The sequence below is a fragment of the Syzygium oleosum genome, unplaced genomic scaffold (genome assembly GCF_021117445.2).
Source record: "Syzygium oleosum isolate NSW1041296 unplaced genomic scaffold, Sole_v2.1 Sole_v2.08, whole genome shotgun sequence".
NCBI classification, from domain to species: Eukaryota; Viridiplantae; Streptophyta; class Magnoliopsida; order Myrtales; family Myrtaceae; genus Syzygium; species Syzygium oleosum.
The window spans coordinates 5,751,987-5,775,858 of record NW_026607492.1 but is presented as its reverse complement, the minus strand read 5'-3'; the positions used below and the strand labels follow the sequence as shown (position 1 = coordinate 5,775,858).

General features: G+C 40.8%; 3 protein-coding genes across 5 annotated transcripts; 2 read left to right on the top strand and 1 right to left on the bottom strand.

The window, feature by feature from the left end:
- Positions 1–6,116: 6,116 nt before the first annotated feature.
- Positions 6,117–11,540, top strand: LOC115685164 (calcium-dependent protein kinase 28). Of its 2 annotated transcripts, none has more exons than XM_030610183.2 (12): positions 6,117–6,479; positions 7,645–7,775; positions 7,956–7,997; positions 8,087–8,198; positions 8,279–8,357; positions 8,565–8,734; positions 9,099–9,225; positions 9,479–9,594; positions 9,676–9,783; positions 9,865–9,927; positions 10,273–10,446; positions 10,965–11,540. In XM_030610183.2, the coding sequence occupies exons 1-12, from the start codon at positions 6,132–6,134 to the stop codon at positions 11,124–11,126; spliced, it is 1,632 nt and encodes a 543-aa protein (XP_030466043.2). In that variant the 5' UTR covers positions 6,117–6,131; the 3' UTR covers positions 11,127–11,540. The 2 variants fall into 2 exon arrangements, with proteins under 2 accessions (XP_030466043.2, XP_030466058.2); XM_030610198.2 differs by having other exon boundaries at positions 10,962–11,540.
- Positions 11,541–12,178: 638 nt separating this feature from the next.
- On the bottom strand, positions 12,179–15,495 carry LOC115685182 (transcription factor bHLH121). Of its 2 annotated transcripts, XM_056313785.1 has the most exons (6): positions 15,218–15,495; positions 14,686–14,807; positions 13,802–13,870; positions 13,382–13,509; positions 12,830–13,297; positions 12,179–12,749 (listed from the first exon to the last, which is right to left on the bottom strand). In XM_056313785.1, the coding sequence occupies exons 1-6, from the start codon at positions 15,304–15,306 to the stop codon at positions 12,597–12,599; spliced, it is 1,029 nt and encodes a 342-aa protein (XP_056169760.1). In that variant the 5' UTR covers positions 15,307–15,495; the 3' UTR covers positions 12,179–12,596. The 2 variants fall into 2 exon arrangements, with proteins under 2 accessions (XP_056169760.1, XP_030466068.1); XM_030610208.2 differs by lacking the exon at positions 13,802–13,870 and having other exon boundaries at positions 15,218–15,490.
- An 853-nt stretch (positions 15,496–16,348) lies between these two features.
- Positions 16,349–22,126, top strand: LOC115687530 (DNA-(apurinic or apyrimidinic site) endonuclease 2). The gene is made up of 10 exons (XM_030613139.2): positions 16,349–16,605; positions 16,749–16,860; positions 17,168–17,383; positions 17,578–17,663; positions 18,334–18,449; positions 18,593–18,673; positions 18,862–19,062; positions 19,284–19,435; positions 20,704–21,383; positions 21,798–22,126. The coding sequence occupies exons 1-10, from the start codon at positions 16,450–16,452 to the stop codon at positions 21,864–21,866; spliced, it is 1,869 nt and encodes a 622-aa protein (XP_030468999.1). The 5' UTR covers positions 16,349–16,449; the 3' UTR covers positions 21,867–22,126.
- Positions 22,127–23,872: the final 1,746 nt, after the last annotated feature.

The window sequence follows — 23,872 nt, the reverse complement described above, 5'->3', positions numbered from 1 at the left end:
TCTCACAAAATGATGGAGCCGCCCTACTTGTATATCGTAAGTATATGGATCCGCCCTGTATCGGCCATTACCCAGCTTTCGCTTCCCCAAGTCCCAACCGAAAAGATCGGCTTTAAGTTTCTGAGGCCCGAAGTTTTCTCATTCAGAGAAGTATAAATGCGGATATATAATGTTCTGGCGGTTTAATTCCGACAAATATTCCTCGAATGCGAAGTATATGTATCTACGGTTTATGTCGAATTACCAACTACTTCGACACTAAATCTGTTTTCTTTCCACTCAAATTCTCATTCCCATTACTAACTCTCATTTCCAGAAACACAGGCTACAAGATCTCAGAACGGCGTTTGGTTGTAGTGGGTCATGTGATATTCACTCTTCCACTCTAGCATGATCATAGATGTATAAGCTCTTGAAGAAAGATGCTGACCTTCTGGAGGCCTGGAGAAATTGAAACTAGACCCTGATTTAGAAGCCATAAGTCATGTGATGATCATTGATTGAAGGATCAACTCAAAGTGTAATGACTAATATAAATTGCAAAATTTTTTTTTTCTTTTGCAGAGTTATTTGTCTAATAATAATTTTCTTATTTCGCGAAATTCAAAGGGTCACTTCTAGAAACGAGGACCTCTGTAGCTTGACAACTTAACACCGTAAATTGTATGGAGAGTCCGTCTCATGTGAAAATATTTATCAAGCATTCGAAAAGTCTCGAATACCATCATCGATCAAAAGAATAATGTCTTGATTTTCATGGTCTTGGGGTTCGCATGACATGCCGCGAATTTATCGAGGGTATAGCTTTGGAGATTTAAGGAAAAGCTCGAATGTAACAAAGTAGGCAAAATAGAGGTTTGGAAAGATTTGAACTCAGGACATTCTGCTCTGATATCATGTGAGATTTTGTGGATTACTGTTAGCTATTTAAAATCTTTAAGTTAATAAATGAAGAGAAACTATATGAATATGAAGAGTATATAAATCTCGCAGTCAAGTGATGTGGCATATTTCAATATTGACGTTTGCATTTTACTAGCAGACAAGTTCACCTTTCGGCTAAGCCGAAAAGCAGCACTCCAATCCGCGTTGGATGGGAGAGGATTGCTAGCTTGATTCACACAATTAAAAGACTCAAGTTAAGACTTGTTCCATGTGGGTTCAAGCATGGATTTCAATTCTTTTCTACTCATTTCGCGTTTTCAATCTTTTCTACATCTTGAATGGTACGATTCTTCGAAGGAGAACAGAAGGTATTAAGTCACGAGATGGTCCTTTGGCAGCTACTGCATCATCTCCTCCATTTAATTTTCTTTTTCAAGTGAGTTAAATAGATCGGGCTCTCTAAATCGATGTGACCTAATCTTGCTCTAGCTTTTTCGACATTACTGAATTAACGACATATTTCGTCATTTAATTATCAAGAGGTGGACGCTATTGTAACTTTATCATTTCATTAATCGATGGATTATAGCGTTCTTAAAATGCCGAAACCTCAAGGCAGGTGGGGACCTGCCTCACAAAATGATGCGGTTGCCCAACTTTTATAGGATCGGCATATCATTAAATTACCGGTTTAGTTCCGACCAACATTCCTGGAACCCGAAGTGCCTGTACCTACGCCTAACGTTAAATTACCGACGGCTTCAACAATCAGCCTGTTTCCCAAAGTACATCAAGTTGGATGATGACATTCTCTTGGTCAAGGTACGAAACTTCTCTCGATAGGATCAAGTTGCAGCAATTGCAATAGTGAAAGCTTTGGCAAGTAGCCAGGCAAAGAAGAGACTCGCTAATCAACCCCATTTGATGCCGCCCCACTTGCCCGGTCACCATCAGGACACACTCTTCAATTATCTTATCATAAAATTTATGTTAGTAATAATACTATGTTTGAAGTACCAACTCAAAGTAATATAACTAACATAAATTTAAAAAGGAAAATCGTTTGTAGAATTTTGTGTAAAACCGTTCCTCTTATTTTGCAAAAATTGAAAGGACGATGACACAAATGATCTCTGAATTTTGGCTCAATGTGTAATGTTGTCCATGAACTTTTAATTTATTCGATGTAGTTCCTGAACTTTAGCTCAATGTGCAATGTGGTCCTTGAACTTTTCATTTTGGTCAATATAAATGTAGTCCCTAGACTATATGAAAATGTTCAATGTTGTCCTTCTATTAGTTCAGGGACAATATTAAACATTTTTCATATAATTCATGGACTAAATTTTCATATAATTCAGAGACTAAATTGAACATATACCAAAAGTATAGGGATCACATTGAACAAATAAAAAGTTCTGGGATCATATTGCATATTGAGTTAAAATTTAGGGACCATATCAAATAAATTAAAAATTTAAGGATCGCATTGTGCGTTAGGATAATATTCTGAAATCGGTTGTGTTATTTTCCCAAAAAACAAAGGGTCACTTCTTCTGACCAATAAAAAAAAAAGGGTCACTTCTAGAAACAAGGACATGTGTACTTGTTTATTTTTTTTTCGAATGAACTTGTGTACTGTTTTTTGGTCGGAAGAACCCGTGTACTTTGAAAACTATTCCCTAGACATTGTGCGGAGAAATTGCAAAAACACGTGAAGAGATGTACCGAGTGCTGTTGAAGTTTCAAACGCCTCCTTTCGTTCAAGGGAAAAGAATTCATGGGTCCAAGAGATGACGTCTTTGATTTTCTTCTTAACAAAATCACCCTATGTTTCTAATAACAAGAGTTGCTTTTCACATTTACTAAATTCATCCATCTGCCGTCGTGGACCAAACCCCCGACCCCCGCTCACTCGCAACCGCCGCCTCTCTCCATCGACCCCATAACTACGACCGGCGCTCGACCTCCACCACCACCAATCGACTGCCACAATCACATCCAGTCAGTTCGTAATTTTCTCAAAGAGTTTCGCCATGAGATCTTATTAGTAGGGATGGACGGTTCTAGATTCCGTACGGGTTTCACTTAAAACTTGAAACCTACCAATGGGAACATGTTTCTCATTTTTTGGAAGCTGGCACATACCTTACATACTTTGAAACTTGAAATCTAGCTTGTCACAGGTTTTAAGGTCTATCTAGGTTCCACCTGTATTATTAATCGAACAATTGCAGCGAATCATCACCTTGAATGACCACCACTTGCTGCTATGATTCATTGACCACAACTTATATATAGACACACGAAGAATATGAAACATTAACATGTTACAAAATGAAAGTCCAAACTAGTGGTTCCAGATTAAATACTCATTATTTAACGCGATGAAACACCGCAGGATCACGCGAAGATATAGACCAAGAAAAAACACAAAAACTTGTTTGAAGGTTTCGGGTTAGAACCTGGAATCTGCCCATCAAAATAAGTTCTCCAAATTTTTGAAACTTGGAATTTACCATTGCATATCTTGTAACCTAGAACCTGCAGGTTCTCACCGGTCAGGTTTTCAGGTTCCTGGAACCATGCTCACCCCTACTCACCAGCTCTCCTGGCTGCCGTTGCTGACTAAAACCCTCTACCCACGAATACCGAGTAACGTTCTCGAAAAGGATTTTCTCATCGAAATTTCGGTTGAGCACAGCGCAAAATTTCTTGTCCCACTTGCAAATTCCTTGTTTTCCATTAGATATGGTCCAATGTTGAAAGTGAAAGAACCGGACTAAAGCCCTCAAACTCGGAGAGCTGATCGATCGAGAAATCTTCAATTTGTACAGGCTTGTCTAAAGGACGGAACACCATCGCAAATTCTCAACCGCTCCGCACGACTGAATTTCATGTCATCCCAATCCGATAGAGGCTTTTGAACAAGTCCCAGGTCAAAGAGAAGACCACGTCAACTGTCGAGAAAGTTTGATGTCGACGACTGCTAACACGACTTGACGAATTAAATGGCAAGAATCGACCCAAAGTCTTGTCCAATATGAAAGTGTCCAATGGGGTGGAACATTCACACGTAGCAAAATCAATAGATTTTTTTTTTCTATAATTATTAATTGACGGTGGCTCGGCACGTTTCCTAATTTCTCCCTCGATACCCGTTATCTAATTAGTCATTAATTTATTGTACGGATGCTAATTTAGTTTCAAATTTTTTCGATTATGTCAATATCTACGAAATTTCAATACAATCATTCCGGTGAATTTTCGCCGGAAATTCCCGACGCGACGGAAATGAAATTGTTGTTGATTTTTGTACGGACTAGGATAATGGAATGGTAACAATCCAGTAGATCTACCAAAGATGAGTGTGTGTGTGTGTGTGTGTAACGTGTGAAAGCAGAGAAATGAAACCCACCGACTACATGAACTGTGAATGTATCATGCCGATGATGATGATGATGATGATGATGATCTTGAGCTTTGCTGCACGACCGAGTCAAAGATTCATTAAGGGATTGAAAATCTTTGATTGAACCGGCAAATTGGGTATTCATGTGTAAACTAGAATAGAAGGATCAGGGGCACTTGTGATTATGCTTCAACCTAAGCTAAAAAGGCGCACTTTCCACTTCCGCCCCGTCACTCCATGCGTCGAAATTGGGTATTGCGAAAGTTTCGGGTATTACGAGTCGAGGAGAAAGTCAAAGCGCGTTCGTTATAAGATTTGGATTAAGTAAAATGTAAAAGTGACAGGTTATGCGGATACACCCTGATTAAAAAAATAGAAAAAGATATTTCGGTCTCATGAATAAAAATAACATATAAAATCCGTTATCACGGCATGTGGAATTTGAATAATGGGGGTGGATGCACATTTGCCAAAGGAGTAACACTGACTCCAATACTATGTTAGAAAGTCAAACTGATAAATGGAGGGAGACCACATAAATATAAAGAGTATATAAGACTCGGGTAAATTGTCAAGCGATGTAGGATACTACTTCAACAAAAATGATGTACTTGCCTTATCAGAAAAAGAAAAATGTACTTGCTGGCCAGTCACTACAAGAAAGAGAAGAGAATGAAAGAGAATGAAAAAAAAAGAAAAAATTTCAAAAAAATTGCAAAACAAAATGTTCGCGTTGGCACCGGCCGTGACACGTAGGACCACCCGTATCCACGTCAGCAATTTCTGATTTAAATTGGCTGGATAGACTCAATTGCCACAAAAAAAAAAGAATTTTAGAATTAAATTGGCACAATCTAAAAAGTTTTATACTTGAATTGGCAATGACACAGATGTAATAGGTTCATGACTTGTTTTTTGGTAATTTTCTCGAGATTTACACGTATTTCTTAGATAAACCCGTGGACGACCTAATCATCAATATCCCATTGGCTGCAAATTCATCCGTATCCCCATCACGACATCTCCGATCATCACGTGAAAATCGAGGAAAGCTTCATCGTTTCCTCAGGAAAAAAAACAGAGAGTAAATTTGGCAGTATTTCCATGAAATGACCATTATTAAGATGAATATCGAATACGCCGCTTCGAGAAATATCTGAAAGGCTTTTGAACTCTTGCAGTTGCCGGAGCTACAAAACAGACAAAACGAGGGAAAAAATATCTCATTAATTAAAAGGATGGATATTTTTCCTGCGCAAGGTCTTTTGCAATTTACAAAAGAAAAAAAAAAAGAAAAGAGAAAAAACAAACATATTGTCCCTCCCATTTATAGAAATAAAATAATAATAAAAAGAGGGGATTTTCTTCCACTTTTCCCCATGTAGATCATCAAAATTGGGGAGAAGGTCGGAGATCCCACATGCATTCCATTTTCCACACACGCCTTCCTCATGAATCATGGACACAAAATCACAAAAATAAATAAATGAATAAGTAAATAAGTAAGGCCATTAAAAAAAAAAATAAAGGGAAAAAAAAAGAAGAGAAAATATATCAAATTTGACCTTCTCCTTCTCCCTCCTCCTCCATCTCCATCTCCCATCTCCTTCCTCCTCCCCTCCTTCTGTTTGACCACCACCTCCCTCCCCTTCCTTCCTTCCTTCTTCCTCTCCTCTGCTACCAACTTTACCTCCCTGCAATTTGCTTCGTTTGCACATATATATATATATATATATATATATATATATATGTATATGTATATTATATTGTTCGGAATCCGCCATTGCTCTTGATCCGTCGAAGCTTTCCAAGGGATATCGAAAGCAACACGAGCATGGGAATCTGCGTCTCCACCACCAAGGCCGGCGGCTCCGGCGGCGGCGGGGGGGCGCCGGAGGAGGCCGCGGCTCGGCAGGGATCGGCGCGCCGGCGGGGGCGGGATCGGGAGGGGGCGAATCGGGAGCCGAAGGACGATCGGCAGCCGGCGAAGGGCTACAGGAGGAAGCCGGGCGGCGGGGCGGTGCCCTGCGGGAAGCGCACGGACTTCGGGTACGCCAAGGACTTCGAGGAGCGGTACGCGCTGGGGAAGCTGCTCGGGCACGGGCAGTTCGGTTACACGTACGTCGCGGTCGACAAGGCCAATGGCGATCGAGTCGCGGTTAAGCGGATTCAGAAGAGCAAGGTGATTGTTCTTCGGTTTTTCCTTTTTTTTTTTGTTTCCCCGCTTCGAGTTTGAGGATTCGGTTCTCGCGTGTTTGTTGGGCGAGTTGTGAGGATTTTAGTGGCTTTTTAGGGCCTGTTTTAGATAATGCTGCTGGATTTTCTGAGGTAGGGTTGCGTGATTGTGGCGAAAATTGATGTTTCTGTGTGATTGGGACATCTCTCGTGAATCTCGCGGAGGATGTTTTCGATTAATTGTAGTGGCCGTAATGCGCCTCACGAACTTTTCTGTGAATGATCTTAGTTAATTGGTGTCTTTGACGAGTTACTAAATATGAATGCAGGGTTTTTGGGTTAGGATTGAGTCGCGAAACTCTATGTTGACATTCTGATTCTATAAGAATAATACTTCAGTTCCCGTAACTCTGATGCTATTACTTCGAAGATTCCCTTTCCCAATGGCTTTCCAGTTTCTTTGATCTTTACATGGACAACTCTTAGTGGATATAAAGCGAGAGGATCATGCTGTCATACGATTGTTGTGCTTAAATGATTCATCTTTCCCAGTTGCATGTTATAGACTAGTGTTCAAGAGTCGGTCAAGTGTTGGCTGCGGTTTGCAGTTTTTAATGCTTGAGATTGGGATGTGCTAGTGAGTTTGTACGACTGAAGGAATTGCCCCGCATTAGAAATGATTCGACCGTTTCAATGGTCGGTACACTTGGGGCTATGCCTAGCAGTAGTCAGGACCTCATTCATGCACATTGTTGTACTTCGTTACCCGAAGCTGTCCGAACGGTATTACAGTTCCTTTGGTTTGTGCTTCCAGAATGGAGTTTGAAAGAAAATTAAAGTTTCGAGCTCCCTTATAATTCCCCGCTAAGTGTCATGCTTTTGAGTGCTTTTATATTCATCGTGGATGAATTTCATTTAGTTTATTTCATCAAAAGGAATATCCTCAATTTGCTGCAGTTTGCACAAGGTGTTCCTTTTTGGGGATTTGGCAAGTTCATGTGTCTTCTTTTCTAATTAACCTTCTATTTCAGCGAATAAGCTTGTTTGTTCCTTGTCTCACAAGATCCTAGGAAAGTAAACTATGTGAATGCATACTTCCTAGATGAGTTTCCCTCTTCCTATCATGTACTTATTGCAATATCTCAAATCAGATCATTGGATAATGGTGACAGATGGTTCTTCCCATCGCGGTTGAAGATGTCAAACGGGAGGTCAAGATTTTGAGAGCCTTAACAGGCCATGAGAATGTCGTTCAGTTCTATGACGCATTTGAGGACGACTCTTATGTTTACATAGCCATGGAGTAAGTTCTGTTCCTTGAACTTTTCCTACATCAAGCTTGGATAATTTTATCTAGAATATGCTTTCATTCATTTTTTCTAACTATAGCTGGCTTTTAGTTTCATCTTCATTTGTGAATAGTTTTTATTTTAATTCCTCATCAATTCATATGGCGTTTGTCTTCTTGAAATATCACTTTCAGATACTGTGAAGGCGGTGAGTTGCTGGACAGGATACTAGCCAAGTAAGGAACTTTAACGTTTGTCTCTACAGCTTATTTTCAAGTGTAACTAGTTTTCACTTTGACACGTCTTCATGGTCTCCCGTGATCAGGAAGGATAGCCGCTACACTGAGAAAGATGCAGCCGTTGTTGTGAGGCAGATGCTCAAGGTAGCAGCAGAGTGTCATTTGCATGGCTTGGTGCACCGTGACATGAAGCCAGAGGTATACTCAGTCCCTTTTTTTTTATAATGAATGTCAAGTAATGGCATTCGAAATTTTCTGAAATATGTATTTTGTTGTAGAATTTTCTCTTTAAATCAACCAAAGAGGATTCTCCCCTGAAGGCTACAGATTTTGGCTTGTCAGACTTCATAAAACCTGGTGAGTGAAATCATCCAGCCCAAGTTTACCCCGAGATGTCTTTTTACCATTCCTAGAGTGCCAAAAGATTAATATGAACCTGTGTAGTACTTAATATTTTTTTGTCTCGGAGTGATAATTGGAACATTTTAGGTCTCCGGGGACTTTTTTTTCTTTAATTAGTTAATTGCTTAAATAACTCATTAATTTTGATCCAAATGTATTTAGGGAAAAGGTTTCCAGATATCGTTGGCAGTGCCTACTATGTCGCTCCTGAAGTTTTGAAACGCAAGTCAGGCCCAGAGTCAGATGTATGGAGTATTGGTGTTATTACCTATATTCTACTTTGCGGGAGGCGTCCTTTCTGGGATAAAACTGAAGATGGCATTTTCAAGGAGGTGCCTTATCTGACACTCCTTTTTTCCTCCTTTTTTTCCTTGTTTGAGGTGCTGCCGTTTTATTGCCATGTCAATGTGGTAAAAATGGCTGTTTCTCATGCAGTGTCTTTATCATAATCTGCCCCAATTCTAGACATGGTGTAGAAAAGTTTTTGTATAAGATGGAATTTTCATTTCCAACTCTCGTCTTTTCCTTTGCTGGTATAGTTTCTATAATAGTTTTCTCATCCTTTGTTGAAGCTGATGGCTGTGCCTGCCATAAGATATCTGATCATTATTGGATTCCTTCTCTAAATATTGTCTTTCAGCAAACTTTTCCATTTTCCTGTGGCCACTTCTTAATGACATATTGCTTGTGATGCAGGTTCTAAAGAAGAAACCTGATTTTCATCGCAAACCATGGCCAACAATAAGCAACAGTGCTAAAGATTTTGTGAAGAAGCTACTAGTGAAAGATCCCAGGGCAAGACTTACTGCTGCTCAAGCCCTCTGTAAGTTTTCAGTTGGTATCTGATATGAAAGCTGATTGATATGCCATGAGGGACTTCTAATGAAAAGTATAGGTCTTGAATTATTGTGACGTGGAAATACTTTTCTTGGCATTGCTCTAGCTATGCCAGATTCTAGCCAAGAGAATGAGGGAATTATTAGATTAATTGTTATTCATGGTTTTCATTTTCTTTGGAACTAAGTATTTTCTGTTTCCTCTTAGCATTGATTTTTATTCATTAATGCAACTTTCAGCGCATCGATGGGTCAGAGAAGGAGGAAGTGCATCAGATATCCCTATTGATATATCTGTTTTGAACAATATGAGGCAATTTGTGAAGTACGGTCGACTGAAACAATTTGCTTTACGGGTAACGAAAATGCTCTGTAAGATTTCTTTAAGGAGGAAAGGATATTACATCATGTCGTTGTCTAACACTTATTCCTTGCAGGCACTGGCAAGCACCCTTGATGAAGAGGAACTTGCTGACCTCAAGGATCAATTTGCTGCAATTGATGTAGATAAAAATGGTTCTATTAGTCTTGAAGAAATGAGAGAGGTATCTATTTCCTTCTCATTCCACATTCACTCTGATGAATATTTTAATTACATCATGATCATGAGTGTCGTATGCATGCAGGCCCTTGCTCAGGATCTTCCCTGGAAGATGAAGGATTCACGTGTCTTAGAGATTCTTCAAGCGGTAACTTTAATCTTTACCTTTGTTATGTCCTTGTTTTCTCCTTGTATATTAGCAATTCAAATTTGGTTTTCTGGTGGATTTGTGAAATAGCATTTTTGTCAGTTTCACTTTGTTCTTTCATTGTTTTGGTGAGTCTCTTTTGTTCATCTTTGATGCTTAAAGCTATCATTAGTTCTTGCTCCATGTTTGGTCATTTTGAAAACTTGCTTTTGTGTTGTTAGCCGCGCAATGTTGAACTGATTTTTTCATTCATATGGATGAGCTGCTGCCAAGTTTGCAGATTTAGCGTAAACATGTGAGTCCTGAATGGTGCATAAGAATCTCTTTTATTTTTCCTTCATGTAGATCGATAGCAACACAGATGGGCTAGTGGATTTTACTGAGTTTGTTGCAGCAACTCTTCATGTGCATCAAATGGAGGAACATGATTCGGAGAAGTGGCAGCTGAGGTCACAGGCCGCTTTTGAGAAATTTGACATTGATCGAGATGGTTATATAACCCCAGAAGAACTTAGACTGGTAAGTTTGACTATCTTCATTTATTCATCCCTTCCCTGTTCATAAGCCCTCTAGTTCTCATTTGTGTCACTATGGGTATGGGTAGAATGAAAATTGAAGTACTTAGACCGTGCCAAATGTATTTGTTTTGATTTCTAACTGAATTTAAATCCTGTCTCCCGGAAGCTTGAGGTTTGTTTCTTGCAAAATTACCCAAAAGTTGGGATAAGTTGGTTATTGTGTTATCTGACAATAGCAGCCCAATAAGTCGCCTGTCTTTTTGCGTATTTGGCACAAAATAGTAGCATAGCTACTTCCTGTTGCAACTTGACATAAAGAAACTGTTCAGCTTGTCCGCATGTGACCTGGATAATTTGGTTATTGTCTCGTCTGATAATACTAGCCGATATTATTGCCTCTTGTTGTATATTTGGTACAAAGTAGTGGCACTGGTTTTTTTTATTTTACTTGGTACAAAGAAATGGTTCAGCATGTTAACGTGTAACCTTGATATGATGCTCACATGCCCTTTTCAGCAGACAGGTTTGAAAGGCTCCCTCGATCCTCTACTAGAAGAAGCCGACATCGACAAAGATGGGAAAATAAGTTTGTCGGAGTTCAGAAGGCTGTTAAGAACTGCAAGCATGGGCTCTCGAAACTTGCCGAGCCCATCTGGTTATCGGACTTCAAGGAAGCTATAGATCCATTCTGGAGCTTTTGGGTTTTAAAAAGAGAAAAAAGGGGAGCACGAGATGTGTTATGCATATTGGTTACTCTAGATATAACGAACCAATCCTGATGATCGCCTCCGTGCTTCGCTCCATTGCCAGTGGAAAGCCCTGTACAAAAGTTAGATACTGAGTCGAGGGATTTCGCACGGCACCCCGAGTTAGCCAAGAAGTGTCTGGAGATGAAGGTTTGGAGAGATTGCTGGCTGTGGTCGATAACTCGGTAAGAGGGAAGGGCTATCCGGGTGTAAGTCTTGTAACGAGTGTGGGATGTGTAGGCTGTGACTGTATATTAGACGCCCTCGAAGCAGAGGGCCTATTCATTTACAGAATGCGTTTCGACCGAAAAAAAAAAAATTACAGAATGTGCAATGCTTTTTACTCGTATGGCTTTCTCTTTTTACCCAATTTTTTCGCATCGCAAATAACGGCAGTGTGAACATTTTCAGTCTCTCTCAGAGATGGGCAAATGCACCTGCTTTTTACGTGAAGGATTTAGGGATGCATGCTGAACAATCCATTAAGGAAAATATATCGATCATTATTTCTTAGTTTCAAGAGCCATATTCATCATCGTATATTGAATCATGGCCAAAAGACTAGCAAATGTAGGAGGTGATGCGCGGAACATGAAGGATTCGGCTTTTTCTCCTCCAGTCAATAATGATAGGAATCCCCAAAAGCGGGTGCTAGCGCGCATCTTCATCGGCATACAGACTTATTACCTCTTGGCAAAAGCACCAGGACTACATGATCTGAATAACTCATGCAGGAGTACAATCTGGCTTACGCCTCATGGCAGGTCAAACGGCGCAGACCAAGGTCAATCACACTTGAGCAGACACCAAGAACGGTTTGGATGCAAAATCTGAGCTCAAAGCAACTATATTGTGGATTGCCGAAGTTAAATCCTTAAAAAGAGTGCAATGAATGTGCCATCCTTGTTTAAGTTTCAGGCATATGCTCCAAAATCTGAAGAAACTTAAAAATTCCCTGTTTCACCATGCTAAGCAACCGTGACATAATTTACAACTTTCAGGCATATGCTCTGAAATATGAACAAACTTAAAGAATTCCTTTTTTCACCAAGCTAAGCAAGCGCAGCATAATTTACAACTGACTAGCCTCGGTTAACCAGAGTACAAACTACAAAAGGACCAGAAGATGAGTAAGGCTCTGTAACAGGAAAAGAAAATTGTGGCATTCTCAAACAGGTTAAACCAGCAATCTTCCTGATCCTTAAGAACCAGATGGACCTTTTTTCTTTTTTAAAGAAAATGTAGTCAGCAAGCTCTGTGTCTTGTTATTTCTTAACGATCATGGTTACCTGCACATCAAACTTTCTTGAGCATGAAAAAACTACGACCATGACGCCACAGATAAGATACAAGCTACATAAGTTAGCGTTAGTGTGGGTTTAACAGAGAATAAGGAATTAACTCTTCATCTACTGGACTTCGGGTTGTCACTAACGCTATTAGAGGAACTATCTGGGAAAGCTTGAGACGAAGAAAACTTGCTTGATGAACTCCCATCAGCAATACTTATCTCCTTTCTCTGCATCTGCTTGCCCTTCTTTTCTCCGGTTGTTAAGTCCTGCATAAACTATACTGTTATGCATATTGGGCCAATTGACAGAGTAGATTAGCTCTGGCTCAGAATAATGAAAGAACAACCTGTTGTGATGATGTTCCGGGCATCTTAAGTTCAAGGTCTGTCGCCACGTCATTTGAATCTTCATGTTGTTCTGCATTGCTGCCCCTTCGATGATCTGACGACGTGCTTTTGGAGTCTTGTTTATTTGACACATGAGAACTGGAAGCATATTGGGTTGACTGCTGTTCAATTGTGGGATTGGCAGGCATTGAATATGGGATAAAGGTAGAACATGGAGCAGGAATAGCACTTGCATTCTGATTTCCAAAGAAAGGGAAAGGCTGAAGTTGTGGGTGCATGGGTATTGGACCTGGAGGGACGGGTATTGGAACTGGATATGAGTAGGCTGGACCCATGATGACGGATGGATCCATGGCAGCCCAAGGGTACATAACCCTCATCCTTTGCTGGTATTGGACATTGAGATTTTCAACTTCAGATTTTAAAGATGATTTCTCTTCTCTGAGCTCATTCTTCTCCTGCATCAGCTGGTTGTAATGCCAAGTTATTATTAGCATCAAGGCAAACAATGGACATTAAAACCTCAGGATACCGGATGAAGAGAAAATCACCTCTCGAGATTCTTCAGTAAGAGCTGCACATTCAGCTTTCAATCTGTTAACTTCCGTCGTTAAATCCTTCAGCACCTGGATTGTGTCCGTGAGAATGGTTGCCTTGTCATTCTTAGGTTTATCGGGATCTGTAGATCAAACAGGTAAGGCAAAGCAATTGTTCGTAAGTCTAGCATAAACAAATTGGAACTCTAATAACAGAGAAACAGGCCATGCTTGATGATATAATCCAGCGCATGGCATCTACTATAATGAGAAAAAGCAAGAAAGTCGAACAGTGTCCAATATCCAAGAGATTCTAAATAAATGGAATTAGGGATAAAAGTAGCATCAAATCATGCCTTTGTTTATGCTTAACAAAACAACAAAGTGAATTAGTCATCTTTGCGAATTGGTCGGTCTCAATACCCCACTGCTTACTTTTATCTCCAGTACCCTGTCTGTCAAATTCAGCTAAACGCAAGAAACTTGCAACTTTCAGCGGTTCTCTTGCACAGCAAACAGAGAGATAAGCTTCTGGCTCGATGCTTGTGAGGATATTCCACCACATCTCTCTTTGTAAGGGGTGCTGGTTGGTTATAACAGCCCAAGCTGCAATAAATTTGCCTAAGTAAACTCCCTATTTCTGATGGATCAGTGACCAAGAAGGGCCGACCTTAGAGAGAGAGAGATTTTGACCTTACTGAGTAACAAGTTTGGAATTGCAATGCCGATGGAAATTCAGAAGCACACAAGGATCGAATTCTCAAACAGACATGCGATTTTGGGGGAAAATAATAGCACGGTTCCAATTGATCTATTGGGATCACGATGTCATCATCCTGACTTCCCCAAAGTGTTTGCTAATAGATGAATCAAAGTATCGAGAAATTAAAAGTTTTAAGTACCCTCAAAGTGTTTCTCGAGGTACAATGAAAGTAACTCTAAATGTCGATATCAGTTCATTCTATCCACTCCTAACTGTAAACCTGTTGCATATTCACACATACAACACATTCACATGTAGTATGGGGCCAAACAAGCACTTCTCTAGACTATGGAAAATTTAGAATCGACCGTCACAAACGTTAGCAGAGCCATGCCTACCGGCAGTTGAGGCGTCGAAACAGTTATTTCACCGTTTCCCTACTAACTGCTTAAATGCCGCACATTACCGAACGGATAACAAACACGAAATGCAGCATCCTCATCTTTTTTTTTCCTGGAAAACTATTTCATCATCTAAGAGGCAATAAAAAACACTAAGCCCGCAACTTATCATGGTTGACAAAACAGGGACATGTCATGAGCTGCATTGTGCATACCTAGTGTACTCCCCAGGTCAAGGAAATGCTCATTCAGACGATCCCTCCTCAGCTTTTCGCGGTCGGCTTTCTGGACTTTCCTCGCAACCACGGGATCCTTGACTTCCGCTTCCTCCCTTTGCCTGCGACGGAACCCACACCAAAAAGACCGTGAAAAAACATACTTCCAGGCATTACCTCAAGCATTCGGGAAAATCCACGGCCATCCCACATAACAAGTTCCCAACTTTTCGCCAAAAAAAAAAAAAAAAAAGAAGAAGAAAAAGAAGAAGCGCAAGCAACCATGAGCCGGGGGAATCCATTACTAACAGCAGCCCATACCCTCAAATCAAACACAGCATCGAAACGACCGATCACGAGATAAAAAATGCTTTCTTTTTTTTTTATATTATATAATTAACTGCATCGCACGGGAGAAGACACGTTTCGCGCACAATCTCACTAGCTGGAAATTTATGCCGATCCGACGACACCGAAAAGGTCCGAAAGCGCGCGGGCTTGAGCGCGCGCTCGAGGAGCACAGGGAGAGAACCTGGTGGATTCGTCGTGCGAGCTGCGCAGCCTGCTGGACGGGTGCTGGACGGAAGTCGACGCTCCCAAATCCGTCCTCCACTGATCCATCTCGCTCTCCTCCTACTCCTCCTCCTCCTCCTTCTCCTCCTCCTTCGTCTCCTTCTTCGTCTTCTTCTTGTTGCTTCGCTGATCGAAACCTAGCTCTCGCGCTCGATTTGGCCGTGAAAATGGAGAGAGAGAGAGAGAGAGAGAGAGAGAGGTGGAAGCACCCTGCAACAACTTGTGCTCTCCACGAGCCACGAGGATTGGAACCCGAAAAAAAACAAAAAAAAATTCGGAATCGTTTCGATAAAATTTAAAAAAGGGGGCAGTTATCGGGTGCGGTGCGGGCGGAGGTTGGCGTGTCGGACGACGATATCGCGACCGTTGATTTTGTTGACGGCTTTGGCCCATAAGAAATGAGGGTGAGCTTGGTCCAGGTACGCGGTTCTCATATTAAAATCGGGAATCGCTCGTTAAGGACAGGTTCAAAAATTGGAATCGAGAACCGCCCCTTAATTTCATGGATCCCACTTGGAAATTGAATTCGGTCCGGTTCTAGGGTGGGTATGGAATCAGCCGCCAATCCCTACAAAATTGCATTCATCAATCAATATCACGGTGAAAGCTACTTTCTATGCGCGTACTTCTTTGGTTTCATCACGTAATTAATAAAAAAAAAAGTACCGATTATGTGCGAATACATTGAGATAAAGTTATTCTAAAAAAAAAAGCAAACGAGAAGCCATTCTCCGAAACATTTCATCATTTCATTTAAAAAGAGTTCTCGTTATCATATTCCAAAATAATCGGATTCTACGTAAGCATGCTACTTCTTGTGAAATCATATAAACAGATTTCACAATATAACTATAAAATGAAATTTTACTCATTAGTTTCAATAGATTGGAACAGGAAATCGGGCCGGTCCTCGTGGAAGCTATCAGTTCCGGGCGGTCCGGCCGATTCCCGATTCCTTTTGCGCACCTCTAATAAGAAAAACAAGAGTATTCGGAATGAGTGGGCGGGAATCTGTGGGAGCGCACGGGGGACTCGGTGCGATCGGTTGCAGAGAGCAGTTTTCTCGAGGGAGCAGTGGGGGTCGGTGTGGATACTCGAACGCATACATACATTAGGACATGGGACATTGGCTGCCACGCTCGCTTTTGTCGTTTTCAGTTCGAGCAGTCGCGTCCGGAATCCGGGAAGCGGATGCCGCCGAGATGCCCTCCGATTTCGCCGGAGGACGGCGAGGGGACGATGAGGATGGTGACGTACAACGTCAACGGCCTGAGGCAGCGGATCTCCCAGTTCGGTTCGCTCCTCCGGTTGCTCGATTCCTTCGACGCCGACGTCGTTTGCTTCCAGGTCATCTCGCCGCGTCCGATTCCGTGCTCGATTGATTGAGTTGCTTTCTTTCTTTCTTTCTTTCTTTCTTTTCTGTTTTTTGGCCTTCTGGGGCTGAACCCGCTTTGTTTGTGCTGGCTTTTTTGTGGGAATGGCGGTAATAGGAGACGAAACTGAGGAGACAGGAGCTTACGGCGGATGTGGTGATGGCCGAGGGGTACGAGTCCTTCTTCTCGTGTACGCGCACGTCGGATAAAGGCCGCACTGGGTATGCAGGTTGGGTGTTCGACAAAATGATTCTTTCGGGAAAATTTAGTATTTTGTTCCATTTTTGAGTTGGGGCTCACTTCCATGTTGATGAAAAACTGACGTTGAACGCTATAATTGCTTACCGGTGAAAAAGAGGTTCCAAGTGGAAATTGGTCTGTTATCTATGATATTTAGACATGGGATTCTACTGCATTGTATTTTTCTTTTTTTTTTACTTTCCCTTTTCTGAATTTTGGTTTTTTTTTTGAACTTATTCGGAGCTTGCGATGACTATGCTGCTTGAATTTGGCCTTGTGGCTTAATGACAATTCAGGGGTGGCAACGTTTTGCCGGGTGAAGTCCGCATTTTCAAGCAGTGAAGTGGCTTTGCCAGTTGCGGCGGAGGAAGGCTTCACGGGTCTCCTTGGAAACGGTAGAAAGGATGAAAATCATGCTAGTGTAGCAGGAGGCGTTGAGGAGTTTGCGAAGGATGATCTTCTTCAAGTTGATAGTGAGGGACGTTGTGTCATCACGGATCATGGCCACTTTAGTGGGTTTCTTTTCTAACTTCTTAGTCTTAAAGAGGAGACACAGTAGAATGCTCATGTTGATACTAAAGTACTGAACCTCAATGCTCTTATACTGTTGATAGGATTTTGGAAATCTAAAATCTAACATCTAGTGGCAGTTTGCATCATGTCTATTTGTCAACTCTATGAGACGTTAAAGTTAGTAATCATGCAGTTCTTTTCAATATATATGGGCCTCGGGCTGACTCTGATGATGCTGAAAGGACCGAGTTCAAGCTCAAGTTTTATAAGATATTACAGGTAAATTGATTACGTCTTCTGGAAACCGTAGAAGTTGGTTTTCTACACAATCTCAGAGGACCGATTATGAGAAAGACACATATATGGAAAAAATAAAATGTTCTGTTTTCTCCTTTTGTAGTAGGCTTTCTTACTTTTCTTTTTACACAGGTTTTCTTGGTACGGTGAGATGTCACATGTAAAAGTATTTGTTAGATCAACCTCTCTGTTTCTATAGTAGAGCAATTGTAAGGATATAATCAGATGAGATTCAAGAGTTTGAAACCTTAGAATTTATTGTTTAGGTGAGCTTCTTTTTGTAACGACACTTTTAGGATCAAAAGCTCTATTTTTGTCATCTATCTTCTATTGTATCTCTCAGTGGGTGGCTTCTTGCTAGTCCTGGAATTACAGCTTAATCACGTGAAGAATACATAGGGATCACAGCTTGCTTAATATGTTATTGGTAATGGCATTCAACTGGTTGTGAATTTGACTTTAATTTATACTTTAGCAATTGTTCTTCTACTACAATTACTGCATACGCAATGTGGTTTCAAGTTGTTTTCTGGAAAATTAATGGTTTAACATCCGCTTTCCTTCTTTGAATCTACAATCTGAGGTGAAGGCACTTTTTCATATCTATTGTATATATTATTCTTTCCGCTAACATGCTTGACTACTGTTCTAGAGAAGATGGGAGCATCTTTTGCAGCAGGGGAAAAGATTATTTGTTGTAGGCGATTTGAACATAGCGCCTGCTGCTATAGATCGGTGTGAGGCAGGTCCAGACTTTGAGAAGAATGAGTAAGTTTCTAACCTTTCGTTGGTTTTCTCCCTTATATGTCTAATGCTGGATGGATATGCTTTCATAACTCTTGCTTGCTCCGTGCGTATAGCTTTTGTAGTTGAGGCTAATGTGAAAGTCATTGAGTTCATTCACCTCGCAGGTTTAGAAAATGGCTAAGGTCTATGTTGGTAGAAAATGGAGGCCCTTTCTTTGACATTTTCAGAGCCAGACATCCTGATAGGTGTGACATTTCTGTAAGAGCTGGTTACTGGTCGTCATATAGCATATGACAATTTTCTTATTCTCATCTTCAAATCTGTAACATGTTTTTCTTTATTTTCCTTGTTCACCCATAGTCATCAAATCATGAATATGGTGGTTATTTTCGGTCACTTGCACCTTATTTCCAACATTATTTTCAATTCTCAGGAAAGATGCATATACATGCTGGCCTTCAAATACCGGTGCTGAACAATTTAATTTTGGATCAAGAATTGACCATATCCTCTGTGCTGGATCCTGCTTACATGAAGACTGTGATCCGCAAGGTCATAACCTCATAGCTTGCCACGTCAAGGATTGTGACATACTAACAAGATACAAACGGTGGAAACCGGGGAATACCCCAAGGTAAATGTCACGTTTGACTTTACTTGCACTCTGTAAGTACAAAGCAAGACACTATAGTAGCAACGCCTCAAACACTTAATTCTGTATGTTCTGAATGTATGGCTCTTCTTTTCCTTGGCTCTTTTTAGTTTTACTTCACGGAAGTCTGAGGAAATGGTGGCGTGCGCGCATGTAAAGTTCCCAGCATCCACCGTCTCACTGTCTCTCTTTTTAATTTGTAGGTGGAAAGGAGGATGGAGTACAAAACTGGAAGGTTCTGATCACGCTCCTGTCTATGTGTGTTTAGAGGGAATCGTTGACGTACCCCAGCATGACACTCCATCAATATCTGCTAGATATTTTCCTACAATTCGTGGCATCCAGCAAACAATTGGTAATGGAACTTTGCTTATCCAAAAGTCATATTTTGGAATGAAAGTACAAGGGTTTAATTCTCAGCTTGCATCTTTCTTCAGTCTAGAAATCTATGTCCATTAGAGTGAATGCAGTGTGTCTTCTGTCTTTTCCTTATCCTCAACCCCATTGCATGCAGTGCAAGAAAACAACATCATCAGCATCCCTGATGAAGAACTATTTAGAAAATGCTTGTAAGAACTGTGGATTATTTGTCTTAGAAAATCTGAGGACATTCTTCCTATGAAGAGCATGTCTGGACATAGGTAATCATCATGATTTGTATCACATGCTACATTTTCTTGCTTCTTAGAAAACACTGACAAGACGTTGCTATGTAATTGAGTATCCCAAATATATGACTATTTAGACAGAGCATCACGATGTTATCAGATAATTTAAGTTATATATAATTATTGTATGTGTATGTTCTTATTTTCTATGCCTTTGATTTCTCCCTTGTTCCCCGGAAAGTAAACTACAGTCATCTTAGGCTTCATTCGCTAGCCTAAAAAGGAGCCTGGATAGGATAACAAATTATCCTATCAGTGTTTGGTGTCCTCCTTGGGATGGGATAACCCCAAATATGTCCAGATAAAAGGCCTGATGAGAAGTAAGGGACTTGGGGTGGGACAGAGACACGGATTGGCCGAAGAAAATAGGAAAAAGGAAAAAAGGAACAAGACCTCTCGTTCCATATCCTACCAGTGGGCACCACAGAGCTCTCAACCACCCCCCTCCCAAACGACTGTCTCTTGCTCGCAGTCTCAAATCTTAGATCTCAGACCGCGTACGACCACCATGGCGGTCGTTGTCCTCAAGAGACCACCTCCGTGGGTGCCCACATCCTCCTGATGTTTCAATTGAGTCCATCTTTCTCTGATTTTCTGGTCACAATGGGCCACCGTGGCAGGCAGTGGCAGTCGATGTCGTAATTGGTGGCCACGGTGGCCACTGCAGCTTAGAATTAGGGTGTGTCTTTTTTTTTTTTTCTGCCTTTTTCATAATTTTACTTGATTTATTTTTTTTTTCAGTGCTGTCCTAAGTCGACCAAACACTTGATAGGATTATAACAGTCCATATCTGTAATCCGGGTATTTCTTATTCCACCTTATTCTATCCTATCCCAATTCTTGTTCTGATGACCAAACACAACTTTATTGTAATTTTGTGGTGCAGTTTTGTCTTTCCCCTTCTGTTAGTTCCAAATTCCTGTTACTAAGTTTAATGAGCGCTTAATCTGTGCAGTGTCAGTGCTAATGAAGAGACAAGTTTCCGAGCAAGTGGAAGTATGCGAAATGTCAACTTCATGTTTAGAGGAAGATGTCACAATAAGGAGTTGTAGTAGGGGATCGAAAAGATCCTCTGGCGACTGTGAGCCATCTGGGTCACTCTCCGGCGAATCTTGTGCTTCCTCAAACCGAAATTATGGTTCTGTAAACTTGGAAGCACACGAACAGTCTCGGAATTCCGCTGCTGTTGGTGTTTCTGACACTGCAGATGGTAACCAATATAGTGAAGTTAAGAAAAAAGCTAAGAAAGGCCGAGGGTCTCAACTATCATTGCGGTCTTTCTTCCAGAGAAACTTAGACAGTTGCAACAAAGATGAGAAGTCTAGTGGAAATTTTTCACTCAATGCGGTGCATACACAAAAGTCTGACAATCAGACTAATTGTAACTTTGCAAAGGATGAGGATGGCAGAAGCCTCCAGCAGAATGATTTGAACACAAGTGCTTCTCCTCTTGATCAATCATCTCTGGGGAAAGGAAAAAATGATGTGGCTTTACTGGAGTGGCAAAGAATACAGCAGGTGATGCAGAATAGCATCCCTCTTTGCAAGGGCCATCGTGAACCCTGTGTCTCTCGTGTTGTAAAGAAGGCAGGTCCTAATTTTGGTCGCAGATTTTACACGTGCCCTCGTGCTGAGGTACCTCATCTTTTTTTGGGTGGAACTGTAGAGTTCTTTATTGTTAAATATCTGGCAAAAACCTACAGAATATGGAATAGGTAGTTATCTAATGTAAGAGGTTCATCAGTAAACAAAGGAAGCAGCAGAAAAAATGAATGACCAATTATTTTAAGCTCTTGACTAGTCTCAAGTAACTTCTAATGAGCGAATGATGATGCACGCAATGTTACCACAATTTGTTCCTGACTAAAAACTCTTTTCCAGTAAAAATCCTTCACCAATTTCTCCCCTTTCAATAGTAATGGTTTGTTTCACTATGCACATATTCGAGATAGATTGAACTTGAGAATGCTCCTAGTTATAGTGATGCAGGGACGAATCTGCATAATTGTGATGTAAAGGCATCTCTCATTTTTCATTTACCTCTTCCAGGGGCCTGCCTCCAATCCTGAAGCAAATTGCGGTTTCTTCAAATGGGCTTCGTCAAAAGCTAAGCAGTAAATAGCGAGGATGATGCTGACTGACCACCGTTTGACTGTCAAAACTTTTGACTGCTTTGTATCTAGCTGTAGTTTGCCCGGCTGCTGTTGTAATTCTTTTCAATTATGCACCCAGGTTCCGCATTTAGAAATTTGAACCGAGGGTGCGGGATTGAATAGGCGGCATTATGCTGAGCTTAACTGTTGTGTATACAGACGAAATGATGCTATTTGGAAATTGTATGTGAAGTGCAATCCATGTGACATGCTTTTTAACGGCAATGTTCCTGCTGTGCATAGTGGAAAACTTGCTTTCTGTATGCCTGCCCCGTGTACGTTAACACCTATACCATGTCAGCCTCGTCATGAGCCAACGAATTCCGAGTGAATCGCTGTGTTTTAATGTTTCTTGATCTGTGACAGTGCCAATAAGGTACAGTGACACTTTGTTACTTGAGAATACTTCATCCTGGTATTGTGGCAGCTTGCTTTCACACGCGTTTTTCTCTTTCTCTCTCTCGGTGCTGATTATCTTTCTAAGGCCCAGTCTTTGGGCACACCAAACGGTAGAGTTCGGGGTAGGCGTGGCTTTGTCAATTTGGAGGCTGGACAGCTTAAGGAAGGCCAAGCTCGAGGCCCATTGTAGTCCAATCTGGCTTGTGTGTATAGTTTGTTTATATTTGTTTTATGGGATAAGTTCCCGAATTTTAGCTCAATATTCAATGTTGTCCCTAAATTTTAACTTGTTCAATATGGTCTCTGAACTTTATCTCAATTTGCTTTCCTGAACTTTTAATTTATTCAATGTGATCCCTAAACTCTTTGTGTATGTTCAATCTAGTCCCTGGACTATATGAAAAGGTTCAATATTGTTCCTGAAGTTGGATTAATGGAAAGATAATATTGAACATTTTCCATATAGTTTTGGGACTAAATTGAACGGGTACTGAAAGTTCAGGGACTGCATTTAACAAAATAAAAGTTCATAGATGGTATTGCATATCGAGCCAAAGTTCAAAAATCACGTTATGCAAGTTAAAAAGTTTATAAATGACATTGCACATCAATCACCAGGGCGAGCCACGTCTCGCACAACGACTTGGTTCTAAACTTGAGTACTCTTTTGGATATGGCTTGTCTTCTTTCGGGCTTTGTTAGGTTTAAGCACGGATTGGCTGTTTCTCCCGGGATTGCCTCTGTTTGCTTGTTCTTGTCTTGTGGAAAAAAGGAAAGGTGGAAGATAAGGGGAAGAAAAACTCTCAACCCTCGACATCCTCTCATGAAAACCGCCGTCAAAGGAGGTATTCGTTCCTCAAGAGTCTTGAGTCAAGACCGATGGCGAGGAAATTCATCTTTTAAGTAAGTGAAACTTGTGCCCATAAAGTACCACACAAATATTGCAGATTAGGTACGATATGAGCTTAAAGTCAATATGCGTGGCCTCAATATGGAATTTTCCCATCAATCCATATTCTCTAGGGAAAAAATCTAAGGTCTAGCATGGTATTTTACGGGACTAGTCAAGTATAGATTCGGGGCTGTTGGATTTGAAGCCAAAAAGTCTCGTCCGTCGGATAAAATTTGATGAGGTGTCACTTGTCACCTGTTTAGACCTGGTAGCTTAAATTATACGACCGTAGGATTGTAAATTTTACGACCGATTAAGGAAAATCACAGCTACGATTACTTAAAAAACAGGTCTTACTAATTCACGAACTTGAAAGGGTTGTTAGTTAAAGTAACTTTATTGAGAATTGAGGTTGCTTACTATATATTAACGGAAGTTACGACGGTTAGGACCTTCCAACTTACGTCAACTTGAGGTGTTTTATTATCAGTAAAGCGAGATTACTGAGTATCATTTACGTAGATTTAGAGTTAATTTACGAATATTCTGTTTAGTTATTATTTATGTGTTGTATGTCTTACAATCATTTGAGGTAAGTTACTCTGGTTGATTACTAAGTGATAGCATTCTCATATAACGAACTTCGTAGCTAACATTACTATGCAAAAAGAGTTCTAGCA